We start from the raw sequence: 21,305 nt of genomic DNA, 5'->3' as shown, positions 1-21,305 counted from the left end.
ATTTATCGTCAAATTTGTTATGAGTTCAAAGTGTTGACTTTAAAATATTAAAAGTATGAAAGTTAGAATTTTAAACATGATTCGGGTTTCAAGTTTATTTTTAAGGGCATTTTTTGAAATAATTAAAAGGTTCGGGATTTGGCAAAATGACTATTTTTCCCTCAACTATTAAAACTTAAGAAAAGATTGCGAACATTTTCGACATGCCACCCTCATGCCTATCAATGCTTCTAATTTTTATCAAATTTCAAATATTGATGTCAACATTAATTTATCCTTCAATGGTGATCAGAACGTTGTACGGGAAGCATGTCATGCAAAAGTATGCTCAAATGAAACAAAATATTCACAAAATTGAATGGGTTAACATGTTATTTTTTATGTTGTTATTATGACGATGTCGAGAAACTCTCTGAAACTTATCAAAAAATTTTTTATGGTGCAGCTCAGAAAAACATAGTTCTTGAAGAACATCTATTGTTACTATTTAATATCCTACTTTCTTTTGATGAGTTGTAAATTGATAAATATATCAATAAAGGTAACGCATCTTTTGTATTTAGGCTGAGTGGTTAGAACGACTATCGTATGAGAAGTCTTATTTTTGAAATTGGTTCATAACCAAAATTCTTTCAATTATACATATATGACACTGAGAATGAATTTTTCAATAGAAAGAAGCATTATTGGATAAGATTTTGCACGGATATTTTTTTATTAAGTTCTTTTAAAAAAACCATTTTGTGATATAAATAAAATCAATTTATGTACACATTGTATAGATACAAGCATAGATGTAATACATTTTTTTTTCATATGCGCCATTTAATTATTTGTTTTACTTATAATTTTATAATTTGAATTATCCCATGTGTAACACGGGCTCTAAAACTAGTTAATTAATAATTAAAAATAAAGAAATCATGGTTTATGAGGGAAGCGCTCTTTAAACTAATAGTGCTAGATGGGCAATGCTCTTTAAACTAATAGTGCGTTGACACTAAGAGCGTTCTCATCCAACCCCTCATTTTTTGTGAGTGGTGTTTTTATAATTTAGGGAGTGATTCAGGGTGTTGTGAGTGAAGAGTTTTTATATTTTAGAAAAAATAGTGATTTTTCAGTATATTTGAAAAGTTACTGTTCATCATTTATAATTTTTTAATATATTTTGAGAGTGGTTGTGAGTGAAGGAAAGAGAAAAGGTAATGATAAAATGTATAAAAAGTATTATTTAATTTAAATAGAGTAAGAAAATATAATGAGTTTTAGTATAATTTTTTATTTAAAGATAGAAGATAGGATGAGAATGCTCTAATGCCTGCCAACGTGGCCTCTTAGAGCCCTTGAGTTTTGTCATATAGCACATCCTCTTAAACATGTAAATTGAAGTTATTGATTGAAATACACGTTACAAATGACCTAGTTTCAATGATGTCTCGTGAAGTGAATGCAGCGGTGTGCATTTCCAATAAGAAGAGAGTGACTTTCTTGAAAAATTTGCAGAGATGTGTCAATTATATATAATACCGTCTATAATGATGACATGAAAAAATTGTAGAAATAAAATAACTAAAGTTCCTATCAAACCTGATGAGATGTGTCAATTATATAATACCGTGTATACAAATAATTTGAGGTTCTTGTTTTTTTCTGATAGATGTAGTAATTATTGCTTCTAGCGTTATTTTGTAATTTATTGGTGTGTTATTATTTGTAATCATGTTTTTTTAATATATTTCTGGAATACTGCATTAATAAAAAAAATAAAAAAACCCTAGATGTTAGTTGTGATTTAAAATATCTTGGTGAAGGCATCTTTTGTATAACTAATTGAATGTTACTCGATATTTCTTTTGCAAAAGAGCACAATGATTGATAGGCATGCTCATTCATTCTTCCCTTTGGCATAAAGATGAAGAATAAAAACACTTCTTATGATAAATAACATTAAAAAAAGTGCCATATTTTTACTTCAAAATATCGCAATTTCCACAATGGAATATTATTTAAAAGTTTGATAACTATAGTGGTAATAAAATATTGCATATGCGGTATTAGGATAATATTTTGTAAAACATATTATGTATTAAAATAATCATTCTTCTCAATATTTGGAGCAAATATGTGATGTTTTATAATATTGCGTAAGAAGCAAGTATCAACCAGTTACTAAAAAGGTAGATACGAGGACAAGGCTTTAAAAAATGAGAAGAGAACGGATATTATTAATAATAAAAAATATTGTTATTATTTGATATTCTTTTTGATATAAATGGTATTGGCAGGTGACGGTTGAGGAGGTCGTGTGGTCTGGCTTTAGAGAAGACGGAAGAGGCAGCCAGCCACTAGCCCTCCCACACGAGTGGGACGCAAGCCAACTAGTCAAGCCAAGCCGCAGCAAAAACCATGTGCTCCTTTCCTTGGTTACATTGAATGGACCGGGTTTAATTTTCTAATATAGTCAACCACAACAATCCTCAAGTAAATATTTATGTTGAAATAAATCGTAAAAAGTAATAGTTTAAAATATTAATGAACTTTAATAATATGACTATACCTGGAGCGTTAATTGATTCGGTTTTCGATTTGTTTGGTTTATTTTAAACGGGGTTTTATTCGATTTACAATTTTTTTTATTGAAACCAAAAAACTGAATTGAATTTAATTTAATTGGTTTAAAAGTGAACTCAAACCTCATTTAAATATGGTTCCCTTTTTGGTTTCGTGCGGAAAAACGAATAACCTTTGTTTCTTATTAGACTAGATAAGTGAAAATGTAATTAGATTGAGCTAAACAACAAAACTTATATAACCATTATTTGTTATTTGATTTCAACTAAACTTAGATTTTTTGAACCAAAAATCAATACAATTTTGGTTCGAAACTGAGCTGAAAACTGAATATGTAATACGGTTTAGCTTTGATGGCTTCGCATCAATTTGGTTATCGATTTAATCAGTACAAAATCAAATATTATGCACCCATACGCTATTTCCTCCTATCCTTGATAAATTTTGAAAATTTAAGTTTATAAAAACTACATAAATTTTAATTAGATTAAATATATTTGAATTTAATGGGTAACCCCTAAAATCTTAAATCAACACTTCTAGAACTGCAAACTCTGGATCAAATTGTTTAGCAACAACTCCCATGTAATGGACCGAAGAATGTATCTTTGGATTGATGGATGATGTAGCTCTAGATCAATGAGTGCTACCAAACTATGTTTTTAAAACACTTAGCCACTGAAAAAGTCATGGGTATTGAATGCCCTAACACGAACATAACACTCCTTGTTTGTGAAGTCTAGGCTAATAGTAAGGGCATGCGTGCTAACCAATCGTTTACACTATTGTCCACCAAGGATTCTATTGAGGGAGGGTAGCAAAGCTACCCACGGATCCCTTATCCGACTCGCAGATCGTCAAAGACATCCGTCACCTGCGGATCCATCAACCAACCCACGGGTCCATCAACCAGCCCGCGGATCGCCAAAAGACATCCGCGCAAGGAACAAGTGGATTGGTGAAGCCATCCACAATCCAAAACACTTCGTGGAACTCCGTCATAACCTGCGGACAGTCACGCTAACATCCGCGGAAGGAATCCACAAATAACTCAAGGAATTCATCATACGCATGATCCCCACGTGATATGGAAGAGCAGCTGTAACAAACTACTTCTAGAAGATTCCCTCAAAACCTCCTGATATCGATATCAGCCAATGAAAAGAAGACACCTGGACACGTAATGGCCATCCCACGACGCACCATAAACGGGTCCAGGCCGTCAAATCCAATGAAAGCCCGACACGTGTCCATTCAGGAAGAGGAGGAATAACTTGATAGTGACAACTCCACCAATTACCTTCCCTCCACCTTCGGCTATAAATACGAAGATCATATCTTCGAGGTATTCATTCACACTCTCAAGCCTTAAGCAATTACATACGGTGTCTTACTTTATTCCGATCAAAATACGATACTTATTCTCACGCCAGAGGGTGGTTACGAGAAGACCCCCCACTTTGTCCTTCCCGTAACGAGACTCAACGGTGTTATGTTTTGTAAGCATCAGTTGGGATCTGTTCTCATCACTTCAGTATACCCACATCTGGGGAAATACCCGATCAAACTATCTAGTTTGATCTAGTGTTTCTTCAGATTCGAACCCTTAAAACACATGGGGATGACACCTTTATGCGTGCGCATTGATATTACTAAGCAACAAGCCCTTTGGTTAGTGATATCAACGATGGGAAGTTATGTAACATCCTCGTTTTAAATATTATTTAAATTAAATAATATAAGTTCGTTTTAAACGGGTGTGGCGTTACGTTATTTGGGCTAATTAAATAATATGTAGAGTATGGATAAGATTAAGAGAGGTTATTGGACTTGAGAGTGATTATGGGCCTAAAAGCTTTTGGGCTTGTCTATTTAAACCCTAAAAACCTAATCTTATCCTTATCTTTATCCTCATCATTTCATCATCATCTCCCAATCATTGTCACACACACCTATGCACACACAAATCTCTATACCAAACATTCCAAATCCAATTTTATCCATCCAAATATTCAAGATCTAATTAATCATACCAAAAAGGTAAACATTACATCCGTTTTCATTTCATTTTTCCTTTCTTTGAAATCGATAATAAAGGAGCAAACAAGTTAAAGGTTAAAAGCAAACCGAATCAAATAACAATAACAATAGCATGTGATTTGACAAAATACAAATAGTAATAACTTGGTGTAAACGGGGTTCAATGAGACCCGAACCCCAAACTGCTGGGCCATGGTTAAAGGAACTCGAACAGGAGAGCTTGAAACAGAACCCAAAGAAAAGTTGAACCCAGATCTGAACCACGACGGACTTAGTGGGTCTCGTATCCGGACCCTTCGGCTGGCTCGTTAACCCACGAGACCTGAACCATTAAGAACCAGATCCCAAACCAACTGAACCGGTGCGACGAAATTAAACCAGAACAGTTCCGTTTAAACCCCCTTTGCGAATGGTTTGCCGATAAAGAAAGCTCACAGCCGTGCGAATGGATGTCAGAAAAGAAATCGCATCGCCGTGCGAATGGTTTGCCGGAAAAGAAATCGCACGGTCATGCGAATTGTTCAGATGCGAATTCTTTCATGCGAATGGAATGGTGTGCGAATCGTGGAAGACAAGCAATTCGCGCGAACCGATTCATGCGAATTCTTTTATAAGAATCGTTTTCGTGCGAACCGTTCCTATGCGAATCGATTAGGTGCTACCCTTGGTCCACCCAGTCCGCGTTCACCGTCGTGTTCGTCAGAGAAGACAAGGGAGACGGGGACGGCAGGGAAGAAAGGAAAGAAGGAAGAGAAAGTGGGTGAGTGGGCTGGGGGTATGGGGGTACGGTTTTTAAAAGGCTAGGGTTAGGGTGTGTTTGGCAAATACATAATAATAATAATAATAATAATAATAATAATAATAATAATAAGTGTGAAACAAATATGACCCGACGCGTTTAGAACCCGTAGTCCGTCTTATGCCAAACCAATGACTTATGGGACCCATTCAGAACCACTTAAACGTAAGAGCTCGTTGTAAATGGAGGAATTGGAAGGAACGTACGAACGAAGGACAACTTGTAAAATATATAATATAATAATAAGTGTGAAGGTCGGAACTTAAGATAAAGCTAAGAAAGTAAATTAATAATAATAAAGTAAATATAATAATAAATACATACACACACACATATATAACAAATATCGTCAAGGATGTAAACTAATGAAGTCAGTTTACTATAAAATGAGGTTAAGTACATTAAACTAATACAATCGGTTTAAGAAGGTTATATGTTCGGTTCAGTTAACTTAAAAGTTAACCCCGTTAACTTTAGAAAAACAAAATAACAAATAAATATAGAGGATTAATATGTATATGTTATTAACAGTTAGTCGGGCTCAGTTGAAGAAAGACATTACTATTAATTCGGAAAGGAATCGACTACAGGTGAGTTCTAGCCCCCTTTCTATGTGTTATGTTTTCGGGGCTGTGTACATACTACGATGTGTTATATTAATACACTCACCTTAAATGGTAAGTGTATATTAGATATATGGTTGCGTATGAATGTGAATGATATAGATTGATTAACTAGTATGCACATAGTTTGTTATATTAGTCATGATGGAAGGAAGTAACAAGGAAATGTAACGAAGGTATGATTTTATGGTATGTTAGAGGGCCTTAATAATAACCGAGGTACGTAGGATGCCATATCCTTATAATTTTCGAGGTATGTAGGATGCTGGATCCTTATAATTTCCGAGGTATGTAGGGAGCCGGACCCTTACAATATCCGATGTATGTAGGGAGCCGGACCCTTATAATATCCGAGGTATGTAGACAGTATGAATTATGAACGAATGTATGTATGTATGTATGAATGAATGATAGATGAACAACTAAACATCTAATACGTATCTTCGGACGCGTATTAGCAAGTAAGTGAATGTAATATATGTTAGTTAACTAAAACTCACTCAGCGTAGCTGACTTTTAGTATGCACGTAGGCGAATAGGATGAGGCAAATTGCTTGATGGGGACACATGGCAATAAGATGAAGACTGGCATCATCATGAAGAAGATTCACGTGCTATTTATGTTTACTGTTCAAGACTTATGTTATTTTATTTTAAACAAGTACCTATGTTATGTATGAATGGTTGACTTTTATTTCCACAAAATGTTTTAATTAACTCTGATTTTCTGAATTATGTGAATGAGTAAATCCAACCAGTGTGAAAGTAGGGCACCCGGGATCGAAGGCCTTACAAGTTAGAAGAGCTCCCAAGTTATTTATGCAATCCAAAGATAAAATCTTGGCCTCAGGTTCACTATCTCCTTCATTGAAGACCGCGTGTTATGATTAGTGATAGTGAAAGTGATGTCATGTATACCTTACGTAGGCAAGAGGAGTTTCCAAGTTATTTATGCAATCCAAAGATAAAATCTTGGCCTCAGGTTCACTCTCTCCTTCATTGAAGACCGCGCGTTATGATAAGTGATAGTGAAAGTGATGTAATGTATAGTTTACGTAGACAAGAGGAGTTTCACTATCAGTAACACTAACACTAAACACATGTAATGATAAGTGATGGTCAGCTTTTTTTCCTAACTTTTAACGTATTTTATTATTAATATTAGTTATTGTTTAAACGATTACTTGACATTTGAAAGTCAATCCAAGCACGTGTTAAAGCTGCTTATGTGACCAAAATAAGCCTTTTTGAAACAACCTTGTTTTCGTTAAAATTTATACCAGAGTTCTAAAAAAAAGAAAAAGCTAACTAGCAAAAGTTATTTGGAAAAAAAATCATAATAGGTTCTAAGTTAAATAATATAATATTAATAAATACATAAAATAGGTAGAAGTATTTGATTGAACAACAAAAAAATCAAAATCAAAATCAAAATCAAACTAAAATCAAATTAAGCCTCACTCACCCTCGTGAGTAGCTCATGGCCAAGCTAATCACCAATGATAGTCGACTAGCTGTATCCTGGTCGTGATGTCTAAGACCTTCTGCATCAAGGCCATCCATAGCTTACGTGAAGGAAATTTGTGAGAAGAATGAAAAAGACAAGTGTTGTGGAGGTTGATGTGGAGGCCATCCATCCTTAAAGATTCTTCATCGAGGATGGTGATTTGTAGGTCCTCCATGTTGGTGATATGAAAATTATGAGGTTGTTTGTGGGAAGAATGAATATGTTATTGTTGTAGGTAAAAGTGTTTGTGAAAAAAATAAATAGAAAGCTGACGTGGCACGCTGACTAGACTGTTTGTAGAGAAAATTACTCTGAACTGATGCGAACGGTCTAAGTGTCCACGCTTCATCTTACAATCAGGCAACGTATCACGTGGGCTAATAGAATCAAACTCTCACTCTAAAAACTATTCTTTTTTTCTTTAACCACCAATTTTATCGAGTAATAGTTAGACTAGCAAGAAGGTAGACTAAATAAAACATTACACCCGGCTCTAAGAACTATTATCACTAGAGATTAAATTACCTTCAACTAATTTTAATCACATCAAATTGTTTAAAAGTATTCCTTACAAAAAGAAGTTAAAAAGTGACCTTCATATCACTTCATTAAACTTATAAACATCTTTTAACAAAATATTCTCACCAATAGTAAAAATAAATGACTTCAGCAATACAGAATAATATGATAATATCAATGGCCAATCTGACCCAATCTCGATCTTAGCCAGGCTCGAGCTTGATACTTAACCGGTTTCTAGACCTAACCGACAGAAAACCGATTTCGGTCGTTATCGGACTTGAGGTTTTTTAATCTGTTAAAAGCTCGAATACCACAATTTTAGATAACAAATAGCAGAAAATGACAAGAAAACAAAACACATGAAGAGTTTCATATTCATTTTCATATTCATCTATCCTCCCTCAACCCTCATACTATTTGCTACCAGAAAAACACTATCAAATCCGTACTAAAAATACGCTCAAAAGTCGCTAAATGTCTTTTACAGATTAAGTCGCACTCGATTACACGAAAATAACCTCGAATTTTGCACACGGGTTACTTTTTATGTGGCTCGTAAACGCAGTACTAGTTTTGAAACTAAATGTGTATAAAGCTTGCCTTTGTGTCATGCCAACCGGGTATATTTTGTAAACCCTGAGGGCGTTTTTGTCACCTCTTATACTTTCGGGCCTTTCGTTTCTCCAAATGGGTTCGTGATTTAGAGATTTGAATTTCAGTAACACAGCAGTTTCTAAAGCTTCCATGGTCAAGTTTCCAGACCTGCCCATTAATGGCCAAAAAGATATCTCATTTTTTATAATTAAAGTACCTTATAAAAAGAACTTTTAATTTACCTTAGAAAAACAGACTCCATCTCGAATCTCCCTCTTTCTCTTACATAGATGTGATATACAGTTTGAGCACCACGTTCACACTTGCAAGGGCGTTTGAGGGATAACGGACTTTCTTCTTTCTCACGGATTTTTGTTGCTAGAAAAATGCATAATCGACAAGAAGAATGAACTGCAGCCATATCTACAAGGGCCTTGAAAGAATCAGAGGGCCCTTCATATTTCCATCTGTAAAAGACCTAAGTTATAACTTGGAAAAAAAACTATAAATTCTTAATGTATTATGATGAAATGAACAACTTGCCTTAGTGATTGATTGTAGGCAATGGGATCATCTGCAAGATGTTTCATGGTTTTTGCAACTGATTCGATATCTTTTAATTCCTTAATATGTAATATAGAACCAGGTGCAGGAGCAAAATCTTGAATATTTGGAGCACCAACAACAACGGGAATAGATCCTGCAAATTAAAATTTATCTCTAATCGATTATCATGCATTATTAGAAAAAATAAACTTTATAGTCTAAAATTGTTACAAATCTCTAATATTGCCAAAACTAGCAACCAACATCATTTTAATTCATTTTAAACGTAATTTGCTAGGTAGGTATTTTTAGCCTTGAGATCTATGTACCTGCAACAAGAGACTGAAAGAATTTTTCAGTGACATAGTCTTCTTCATTGGAATTTTCAAAAGCCAAACTAAATTTGTAACGCTTCAATGCATCAACTTTGTTCACTGCCAAGAAGCGAAAAACAAAAAAAATATTATCCAAAATTTGTATCAAAAATTCAATATGAGTTTAGTTGACTAAACAGAAGACAGAAAACCAATTTTATAGTTAAAAGAAAAAAAAAAGAAACAGTGATATATGTAACTGATTTTCTTTTAGGATTTATATAAAAAATATCCTACTAAATTTCATAAAATCATATTTACCCTTTAAAAACACTAAAATTTCTCTCTCTCACACAAATATATATATATGCACACACACACAAACATTTCATATTAATTATTTTCGTATATATATCTTGTATATTATTTTTTAAATGATGTGAATAATAAATCTTTTCTCCAAATCTCTTATTACTGATTACACAGACGAAACACACCTGAATGCTTACCATTTCCATCACGGTTACGGTGACAACCACCATAAGAGTCAATTTTGATGTTTGACTTTTCAAGTCCTTCAAGGGCTTGTAAACGGAAATTACGAGCGGCACAATTTGAAATAAATGCTGCTGCCAATGCTTTTTCAGATTTGGGCTGAACTGGGCCCATTATATCATACTCGGCCCATGAAAAATAACCAACAGGAACATCTGAGGAGAGACTGGTTGTCATAACGATGCTGTATCCTTTTCTGAAACATGATAAATTTTATTAATCACATAAAACAAAAAGAAACATTTTGCATACTACTCCCACGCATTTACTATAAGCAAACTGCTTGAAATGGAAACTACGTTCGTTTTTGCTGATCATTCAAAGTTTGCTGACAAGACCTCTTATTTGCCATTTTACTGTATACGTATAGTTGTATATAGGGGTGTTCAAAAAGCTCGCGGCTCACTCGAAATTCGCTCAAAAATAACCCGAAAAAAACTCACCCGAAAAAAGCTCGATCAAAAATCGAGCCGGGCCGAGCTGGCTCGAGTTTTGTTCGGGTCGAGTTCGAGCCTGGGGTGGCTCGGCTCGTGGCTCGCTCGTGGCTTGGCTCGTAGGCTCGGCTCGTTGGCTCGTACGCTAAGACTCATATAATATATATAGTTTATCAAACTTTCAACCCTAATTCTTCTTTTTTCCTTGCTTAAGTTTGAATAATTTGTTAGCTTGTCAAGCCACGAGCTGGCTCGAGTTTAGCTCGAGTCGGGCTCGAGCTCAGTTTTACAGCTCGGTATTTGAAATCGAGCCGAGCCGAGCGGCATCTGATGTAGCGTCTAATAAGTAATTTGTAGTGGCAATTTCATGTCTTTGCAAAAGTTGGAAGTCAAAAACATGCTGTAGATGCATTGCAATTTCCAACTTTTGCAAGAACATGGATCAAATTCTGCCTTAAAATTAAATAAATTTTTTTTGAAAATATATTAACTTATCAAAGTTGTATAAAAATTCAAATTCTGCCTTAAAATTAAATAAAAAAATTTTGAAAATATATTAACTTATCAAAGTTGTAAAAAAATTTAATTTTTAGCTTTTCACATTAGCATTTTTGCATATGTAGTATATGCATGTCATGTAACCAAGCAGTTCCACATCACATCAGCAATTTACAGCTAAAATCAAACAACTGATAAAGATTGTTAGTAGATGACAATTAGATGGTTACCAAAACACATCAATACCTTCAACATCAGTGCTGTCTTTTAACTTAACTTTAATAAAAAAACTAATGTTAAAACTCGAACAAATTGACTAAATAAATCAATGGTGAACAACTTGAATTGGCTGATTTTTGAGAGGTTAGCCAGCATAAACATTGAGAATATGAAATAACATATAATGCAATTAAATTGAAAAAGAGTTGGTGTGATACATAAAAACTACACAGATTAAAAAGTTTAGGAACTTAATCATGTAAAAAGGACGTTAACTATAAACTCTGAAAAGTACAGGATAGGGACTTAATCATGCGCAAAACCACTTTTATATTAATAATAAAGAGCATGGACTTTATCATTATATTTTAAAAGTCAAGGCATGTAATCAAGCAAAATTAAAGTTGAACGACTTATGACAGAATTCAGCAAAAAGTCCATAGGATTTTTCTTTAAAAATCGCATGTTTACTGTTAGCAACATATTCATAAGCACTCAAAAAATTATAATTCAAAAATGAAATATACAGAAATTATAATGTTGACACAATGTCATTTTAATATGGTTATTCAATAGGTTATCTCAGATAGTTCTTACCCACCGTCTTGCGAAAGCAATATTATTCTCAGGATAATATTGAGCCGATTCCATCGACCGAAGAATGCCAGGTGTACCAGCTACATTGGGCAATCCAAATGCAGCATCAGCCTTTTGCTTATCATACCCGAACTTGCAGTCCACAGCACACGACCTCCACTCCTTCAAGAAACAAATTACTAAACATATTTAAACCGTCTTCTAAAAAGCAAAAACCACTAATTCCTAAACAAACTTTGAATCAAGAAAGTTTCAATATCAGATATAGCTAACATGTCTAACAAAACAGAAACACCTTTTATCCTACGTAAAGTCGTAAACTAAGATTTTTGGATCATATCGATACCTAAATTAATTTATCACGCATTCCTTATTTTCTATAAATACACAAATTACTAAACAACGCCCTGTTTGTGGCGTGCGCATGTGGGCCCTCCGGGAGCAAAAGTGAGACTGCACTAATTTTGACGTTATTATACTAATTTCGTGAAAATTACGTTAAAAGTGACAGAATGTTAATCATGCATCATGTGGTGGCATTGATAGCCAAAAAACATGGGTACACGCACCAATCGGCCGATGGTTGAGTGTTATATGCCTTATGTCCAAGGCTTAATGAAAAACTACTATTGAGCCAGGGTCTCACCAGAAGCAACCTCTCTATTCCTACAGGGTAGAGGTAAGGCCGTCTACATCTTACCCTCCTCAGACACTACCATAGCTTTGCTATTGGTAAGGTTTCCTGAGTACGATGATGATGACACAAATTACTAAACAATATGAAACTAACTTTAAAAACCGCTAATTTGTAAACAAATTTTTAATCAAGAAGTTTCAAATTCATGTAGCTTAGACGTCTAATAAAACAGTTATTCCTTATTTTCTGTATAAGGCTGTAATTATGGGGATAACTGTTTCAAATTTCTGTATGTATAGTTCCAACTAGAACAAATTACAGGTGCGAAATATCATTTGATCAAATTAAGCTATCAATAATAATTAACATGAGAAACTTAAACCCTAAAAACACAAATAATAATAATAATACCTGCTCAGCACCAGTAACAAGCACAGGCTCCTGCTTAAAATCCCTAACATACACCACAGAGTCTTCTCTCTCCAGCCACTCCTCACAGCTCTCTCCACCGGAATCCACCACGGCGTCCGTAACGCCCAAAATCGGATCCTCATCTCCAATTTCAAGCGAAGAAGCCGAAAACGAAGACGTCGTAAACTGATAGAAAGATTCAGTCCACGAATTCAGTAGATCGGCATTCTTCGACAAATCTAATCGGCCTAAGAAACTGATCTCGGCTATGAAAACTAGTACTAGAAATAGCGGTAACAGACTGGACCATTTTTTACGCGAATTGTGAGCAGTGGTTGATGAAGATGAAGATGATGATGTTGATCCGTTGGTGGTTGGAGGTAGATGGTGATCTAATGCAGTGCCTCTTGATGGCCTGTGGTTAGGGTTTAACAAACTCATAATTCGAATTGAAGTGAATCTGAGGGTTAAAGTGAAGTATTAGGGAAGAAATGATGGATTGCAAAGTAGTCTAGGTCTCATGCTTTTGGCCTGCAGGTAGAATAATATTCATTCAGTTTAGTTGTTGGTTGACCTAGAAGATGAGCCCAATGTAGAATTTGGTGGATTTTTGTTTATTTATTTATTGTTTTTCTTTTTTTTGTTTTTTTAATTTACATTAATTTGAGAGTTGACAGTTATTATAGTTATGTTTAAGGCGTTTGAAATTTGGGTTTGTCAAGTTTATGAAGTTATAGTTTTCATGACTTTTTGACATGGGGTTTTGGATTGAAGCTTTATCGAAATTGACATGTTAAAAGATCGAGCTAGCTTAATTGTAAATAAGCCGAGCTAAAACTAATGTAAGCTTGCTTATTGGCTTGCACGCCTGACATATTAAGATAAGTCTTATTTTTTTACGGTTATAGGTTATGCCCCACTTCTATTTACAAATATACTCACATACAATATAATTTAATCCTAAAATTAGTGTTAATGTTAAATTTTACTTACATGTACATGTAGAGGTGCAAAAAAAACCCGAACCCGGAACCGGACCCGAAAAAAATACCCGGAACCGGTTTTTGTTATACCCGGGTTTTTAATATCTGAACCCGTACCCGACCCTACCCGTAGGGTACAGATAGGGTATGCATTTTAGTACCAAAACCCGTACCTGAAACCGGGCCCAATTTATACCCGGTAATACCCAAAACCCGGAACCTGTTCCATACCCGGAACCGGGTTTTTCCAATACCCGAAACCGGGTTTTTCCAAATCCCAAAAATAGGGTTTTTCAATACTCGAAAATAGGGTATTTAAATACCCGATTTTAGAATACTCGATTCTATACCCGACCCGAACCTGATGCATAGGGTATGGTTTTTAGAGACAATACCCGGACCCGAACCCGACCCGGGTATTACCAATACCCGATTTTCCAATACCCGATCATACCCGAACCCGGTTCATACCCGAACCCAGATATTTGAAGAACCCGATTTGTGCACCTCTATGTACAAGGGTGAATTGTTAGTTAAAATTTAAACAACACAATCAGTTTTCCTAGATACTAAGTCTAAGCTTAAAATTTAGCTTCTTAGAGTTGTATGCTTTTAACTTTTGTAATATCTTTTATATTGAAAAATTAGTTTTGAATTAGCTTCAACTTCATGCCAACCTTTATAAATGCGAAGGGATACCTTCTGGAAAGTAAATCGAGTAGTTTGGGAACACCACCCTTTATGAATCGGGTAGTGAATTTGGGAAAAGAAAACGGGTAAAAGTAACTGAATGTCTGCCAAATAATCTTGAAGCTTTGTGTGGAAAAACAACTCGTGTAGTTTGGAAACGCCATCCTTTATGAATCGGGTACTTGTGGGTGAAATCGGGTAAAAGTGAGATGAGTTTGTATGATTGGTTGCTTGTATAAGGTGAAATCTAATGGTTGGTTTTCATCTTAAACCATAAATATCATAAGTTTCTTACGTACGAAAGGGAATTTGGCCTGCGGTATCAATGCGTTGGATAAGATATTGTTTTTACAAATAATGAGGGTTCAAGTCCTGTGATTGTAAAAGTTGGGTAATTTAGGAATTGAATTGAAGTGTGTGAATTGTCGTTCTAAAAGAAAAAAAATGATATTTCTTATGTTTAAACAAGCGAGAAAAATGTACTAAAGTCGTTAGATACGCTGCACCAAAGAGGTTTTGGTCTGGTCGAGTTGTGTTAGGTTGGTTCATAACTCTAATTCAGTAGATTCGATTCGAGAAAGCATTAAAATCGAGTTTTTCAGTTTGACGGTCATTTCATATCCAAATCGACGTTCTCTTCCATTCCACTTCATTTTCAAATATTCATTAAATTAAAGGTGAATAAAAATATTTATACTTTAATCAGCTTTGAATTATGGACATTTTTCTTCCTCTAGAAAACTAGAAAAGCACGAGATATTATCAAATACCAAGGCCCAATACCAATAAACTAAAATACTAAATCACCAAGAGCCCAGAAGGCATGCGTTGGGCTAAAACCTTATGAAACTAAAAAAGCAAATAATGGGTTGCAAGTCGCAACCAGGTGACATAATAAGACATCGAATAATACCCATTACCAGTGTAATCGTATCTGCAATTCTGCATGGTGGGTTGAATAATTTTATGTTCTACATAAACACGATTTATATTTCTATTCGTACCAAAAACATCAATCCTAACCTACACACATTAATAAACGTGTAGCTTAGGCACGACCCGATTAACCTATTTTATTTAAATATGCCAAATGTGTAGTAATCATGTTCTTGGGTTATAAAAAAATGGATTGGATGGGCTATCAAGTTGATATGTTTGCCGATTAAGGTTGGCAAATCAACCTGTTTAATTAAATGGGTTATACATGTCAACCAACAAACACAACTCATTTAATTAAACATGCCAACCCAAACACAAACAATTTTCTGAATGAGTTAGATATGACAACCCAAAATCTAATTATTTTGGTGACTTGTTTTTGTATCATATTTTGGGTCATATCGTAAATTCCCACCTCTAAAGAACGTGATGTGCGTGTGTGGTGGGGTGCGGGGTTGCAAGCAAAAGGATACACGCTATCTGAATTGAGTAATCACTTTTATGAGCGGCCCATAAGTTTTCGAGGCCGGTTTGTTACGAATTATAATACATACTAAAAGATGCATTTTGAAAACTATGTCATCTTCCTTTGTTTTACTATATATAAAACCTGATCTAAGAATTAAACAAATTGATAGGTTGACGGGTTGGTTGTTCTCCTATGGTGTATGCGCAACAAAGGAGGTCAAATCATGGATTCAAAACCGATATAAGACAGTGCTCTCTCCCTTTTTTCACTATTTGAATTGAGTAATCACTTTTACTTTTTATTTTTTTTTTCTTTATATTTTTTAGGTTTTTGTTTCCTTTGTTTTTTAAAATTTTTATATGATTGTTTTTCTTTTTCCGGCATTTGTTCACTTCATTTTTTTTTTCTCCTTTCATTTTTTGGATTTTTCTTCCTTACTTTTTCTTTAACTTTTATATTAATATTACTTTATACGGTTTTATATAATTATCATTGTAACAGTTTCCTACAAATTTATTTTTCGGTTGTGATAGCGTAGTTTGGTTGCTATAGCATATTACCCGATCAACATCTTAACAAATCAAATTGATACTAATTTAGTTTTCACGGCGTTCCATAAATAACAAAAATACCATGCCTCAAAAATACCATGCCTCAAAAATACCATGCCTCGTTGTCCCTCTCTCAATATAACTCTATCCCACCTCTCTTCCTCTCCCCTTGTGTATCTCTCTATTAGTTATACTCTCTCCCTCCTTCTCAGCCCTATCTCTTTGTCCTTCTCTCACTCTCTCCTCCTTTTACTCTCTCTAGCCCTCTCTATTCCCCTTTCTATCCCCCCCCCCCTTTCTATCTATGCCCTGACTCACTCTCCTTCTCTCGATATCTCTATCTTCCCCTCATTGCACTTTCCTCTCTCTCTCTCTCTCTCTCTCGCTCTCTTTCCATTCCTCTTTCTATCCTTTTCTTTTCCTCTCTTTATATCTCTCTCTCTCACTTTCCTCTCATCTCACCCCCCTCCCTTTCTCTCTCTCTCTCTCTAAACGATGAGAAGGCAAAATTGAAAAACAAAGAAAAAAAATGGAATGAAATAAAAAAACCATGGGTAACAGAGGAATATGATCGACATGTTTAGAGTGAATGAGATTCCCTACGTAATAACTGATTTTGTTTCATCGCCCCACCAAAACTCTCTCCGTTATATCACAACAAACACTACCTAAGACTCGTTATCTACTAATATAAATATATTCTTGCTATATAGAACTATATGATCCATTTTATTAAAAAATGTTGCAAGTAGTTCAACCCATAAGCATTGAGAAATTTTCATGGCATAATTAAGAAAACCCAACTGAGTTTTGACATTTTATAAATCCCTAGCATTTTATATACATGATTAAATCTTTTAATTCATTATAGACCAACAAAATGTCTTTTAAACCTAAAAAGTAACGGTTAATATGTTTAAACTTCGTGCTCCTTGTGTTCCTTAACTCCTTTCTCTTGTGAACCATACCCTAAAAATAAACACATACAAACATGAAAATTGAAATGAATCAATCACCACACACATACAAGTTAAAAAAAACATAACCGCTAAGAGAAAAAAACACATACTATGAATAACACGCATAAAGAGTTTTTACTAAATTCAAAACAAATCAAAAAAGAGTCAATTGTTTCATTCCCCAATTTTAAAATTTAGGATTTTGTCTTAGTCGATTTCATCCACAATCCTTAACCTAAGAAAATCATCCACAATCACTCCATTGAACATCATGATCGATTTCATCATCAGCTCGAGAACATATGTGAGAAAAAAGACTATTAAAGTTCAACAAGTAAATTTAACATCCATGCAATAGGAATTTAGGGACACAAGCACAAAGTGAACATTTGTGTCCTATGTACGTAAATAACCTGTTGATTGCTATATTATATTGAGGTTAGCAAATTATCCTTATGACATTCGTTTAGGTGATGAGTATTCATTATAGTTTGTTTAAATTAGCCGATATAAGTGAGTGTGAGCCCTCTATTGCCCTATAAGTAATAGGTAAAATTATGATAACAATAACTATATAATAAAATATAACAATAATTATAAATACAAATAGTTATAATTATACATAAATAAAATAATTTAATAATAATAATAATAATAATAAAAGAGTCAAGCTCGAACATAAAAAGCTACTTATTAAACGAGCTTGAATTCGGGTTCTTTTAAGTTAATATTAGCTGAGCTCCGAATACTTTACAACTCGAGATTTAGGTTAATGTAACGCTTTTGTTTACGTATTAATCTCTCCAAATTGCGATTACCGGAAACTTGTTTGTTTAGAAAACAAAATACCATAATGCAAATTAATTTATTTGTAACAATGCATATACACTTTTCAAGAACATAATAAAACACATCTCAATTTATAGAAAATAACTAAAAACATCAACTCAGGATACTTGTTATGGAAAAAAGATAACTGACAATAAAAAATGCCCGTCACGTTTTAGCAACCAAAAAGGTAAAAAGGAAATGATAATTAGTTTTGGGTTTATTTAATGAAAGCAATAAAGTGGTCCCTCTTGTTTCTTGGATAGTGGTTAAGACAAAAACAAGACAAAATATTGGCAACTATTTTCACGTGAAAGTAGAAATCTCCTTGCAATTCTTGTGTAAATGAAAGCTGTGTTCAGTGTTCACCTTTTAGTTTTTAGATTAACATTTATTCAAAGAGCAGTATATCTTTGTGTGTAGAGCACGGAAATTAAAACGTAGCCATTTAGGGATCTAAATTTTGTTTTAATAGTATTCAGATTGATCATAGATAAAAGGACCGGCACGTTATAATTTACAGATAAAAACATGTATTTTGTAAGTTCAACTCAAGCATGTATATATATTTGGATAAAACAGATTATTTTGGAGCATCCATGCTACATGATTTTAGAAGATGTATCCGAGTCATGATCGATGTTTTATACATTAATAAATATACGAGTCACATTAATCGATCATTTTTAAACCGTTAATCCAAGCCAGTTGACCCGGTAAATTAACAATGGTTTTATTATAACTAAAAACTGGCAATTATTATATATGCAGTTTTATTGAATAATCAGTATATGTAAACATATGTTGTTTTTTACTATTAGCAAAAAGCTAAATTTGTAAAAATGATTACCATACATTATTAACTGTATAATAATTATCAAAATAAATGATCAGGTTAACTAAATTAATATTTTTGACATCGAGACTATTTGTCATGATTGTTATCTTAAGAGGTATTTGAATAATTTAATTATTAATAAATACGGAATATGTAATTAAAATACATAGACTATATAATCAATTAAAATACATAGCCTATATAATCAATAAAAGAATAATTCAATAAATCCTTTGGATAATCAATCTTGAACACTTTTAAAATTGATTTCGATTTTATGAACATAATCACTTTTAATAATAATAAAAAAAACCTTTGATAAAGATGTCCATGGTTCGGTTTGATCAAAATGTTCAAAATTTTCTTGACCGGACCTATAGATCCGTGAAAAGACAAACCAAAACGGCCCAGTTGGTTATGTCGGATGATTCAACCTATTTTGACAGTTTAAATTAATTTATTAATATTAAAAAGATACGTTCCAAAGAAAAAATAAATATTGGCGGTATAATGTAAATAGTAGGAGGAAAGATTGAATGTTCAAAAAAAAAAAAAGAAAAAATAAATAAATATATATATATATATTAAATTTGCATATCATTTATTTTATGTGCAACAAATAACCAACCTAGATATATTGTTAGCATGCACGTACTCACATGTTACTTACCAATTACCATCACCTTACTGTAGTTAATATTCTCTCTAAAATTATAAGCATTATCATCCTTTCCTTAAATCACTTTAATGGCAAGATCTTGTAAGGAGAATAAACTAATTAGATGCTTAAAAATTAATAATATTATTCAATGATTAAAAATTTTGAAATAAATATTCTCCCAGATTTGATAGAATCTCCATCTTTTCGCAAAGGAAACTTTTTATTCCAATTATTAAAATGTACATTGACGAAATTGTACCTGAACCTGAATCCTCTATCGATCGTCTTTCTATTCTGTAACAGATTTGTTATTCGCTAGCAACTGTGAAGAACTTTCCAGAACCGAACACGATACCAGCTGCGCCCATTGTTTCAGCCTCGTTTTCACCTTTTGCGGATCATCACCTAACAATATCATATCATATCAAATTAAAACAACATTAATTAACTTAGCCAAGATTTTAATAAATTAATTAATTCATTATTTGAATGAATTAAATGAAATCAAATCATAACAGCTGTTAATTAATTTAACCTAGATTTCAATCCGTTAAACTGCTCATCAAATCGAAATCGAATCATAACAGCTAAGTTAATTATATGAAAACAGCTAGCGTTAATTAAGTTAATCAAGATTTGAATCATTATTTGAATCATTAACTCGACTGATTAAGGAGGTTACGCAGCTTGTCGCCAGGTTAACTGATACTATATTGTAATATTTTCACTAAAAAAAATTGAGTTGTTATGAGAATAATTATTTACTTGGATCAATGATGACGGAGGTCTGACTTGACGAACTTGACGACGATATCGAACTCAACGATGACGATCGTGACAAGAGTCTACTATTATACTGGCGGTTGACGGCGGCGTAAAACTCGAGTGCGGGAAAAGCATGCGAGAGTTTCGGATCCAAATTAACCGACGGATCGAAACCGAACCCTAGGTCGAAGCACGCTCTAAGCTCCTTGACGTCGTCATCGGTGACGTCAATATCAGTAGTAGTATTAGCGTCGATGCTCATGCTCTTGCTCCGGGCGTGGCGGTAACGGCGACGTTGGTTGTGCTTAAGCTTCTGCCACTCGATGTCGCGGTGGATGTCCGGTGACCAGGAGTTTTGTTTGGAGAGAGTTGGAGGTGGTGGTTTTGAGTTTTCCATTGGTTAGCCGGAGGAATGGTTTTGGGAGATATTTTGTAATCGGGAATGACGGAGACAGTGATAGGGTTTGGAAGGGAGGGAGAGATATATTTAAATGTGAGCTGAGTTTGGTGGGTCCGGTTAAACATCTGAGTTGGCACTTTGTGGGCCCATATGTGATGGGGCCTTTGCTTATTCACTTGAGAATGTTGATCGTCTCAGTATAAGTTTAATAATAATAATAATAATTAATAATAATAGTAAATTAAATATACATTAAATAAGCATTTACAAGTAGAGATGTTCAAAACGGTTTGGGACTAGGAACCGGAACCGGTTCCTATATTCAAAACCCCATTTTAAACCGGTTCCAAGCTCG

General features: G+C 34.0%; 2 protein-coding genes across 3 annotated transcripts; both read right to left on the bottom strand.

The window, feature by feature from the left end:
• Window positions 1–8,367: 8,367 nt before the first annotated feature.
• LOC143601365 (glycoprotein 3-alpha-L-fucosyltransferase A-like) lies at window positions 8,368–13,374 on the bottom strand. Of its 2 annotated transcripts, none has more exons than XM_077078796.1 (7): window positions 12,868–13,374; window positions 11,824–11,981; window positions 10,014–10,267; window positions 9,532–9,636; window positions 9,200–9,356; window positions 8,899–9,123; window positions 8,368–8,824 (listed from the first exon to the last, which is right to left on the bottom strand). In XM_077078796.1, the coding sequence occupies exons 1-7, from the start codon at window positions 13,306–13,308 to the stop codon at window positions 8,566–8,568; spliced, it is 1,599 nt and encodes a 532-aa protein (XP_076934911.1). In that variant the 5' UTR covers window positions 13,309–13,374; the 3' UTR covers window positions 8,368–8,565. The 2 variants fall into 2 exon arrangements, with proteins under 2 accessions (XP_076934911.1, XP_076934916.1); XM_077078801.1 differs by having other exon boundaries at window positions 10,026–10,267.
• Window positions 13,375–20,074: 6,700 nt separating this feature from the next.
• Window positions 20,075–20,947, bottom strand: LOC143602076 (uncharacterized). Its single transcript, XM_077079320.1, has 2 exons — window positions 20,551–20,947; window positions 20,075–20,190 (listed from the first exon to the last, which is right to left on the bottom strand). Exons 1-2 carry the CDS (start codon window positions 20,945–20,947, stop codon window positions 20,075–20,077), a joined length of 513 nt encoding a protein of 170 aa, XP_076935435.1.
• Between the last annotated feature and the right edge of the window lie 358 nt (window positions 20,948–21,305).

This window comes from Bidens hawaiensis, unplaced genomic scaffold (assembly GCF_021521415.1).
Source record: "Bidens hawaiensis isolate Kalapana, Puna unplaced genomic scaffold, B.hawaiensis_p1.1 tig00001960_1, whole genome shotgun sequence".
NCBI classification, from domain to species: domain Eukaryota; kingdom Viridiplantae; phylum Streptophyta; class Magnoliopsida; order Asterales; family Asteraceae; genus Bidens; species Bidens hawaiensis.
Note: the sequence above shows the minus strand (reverse complement) of the source record. Positions and strands in the feature narration are given on the sequence as shown.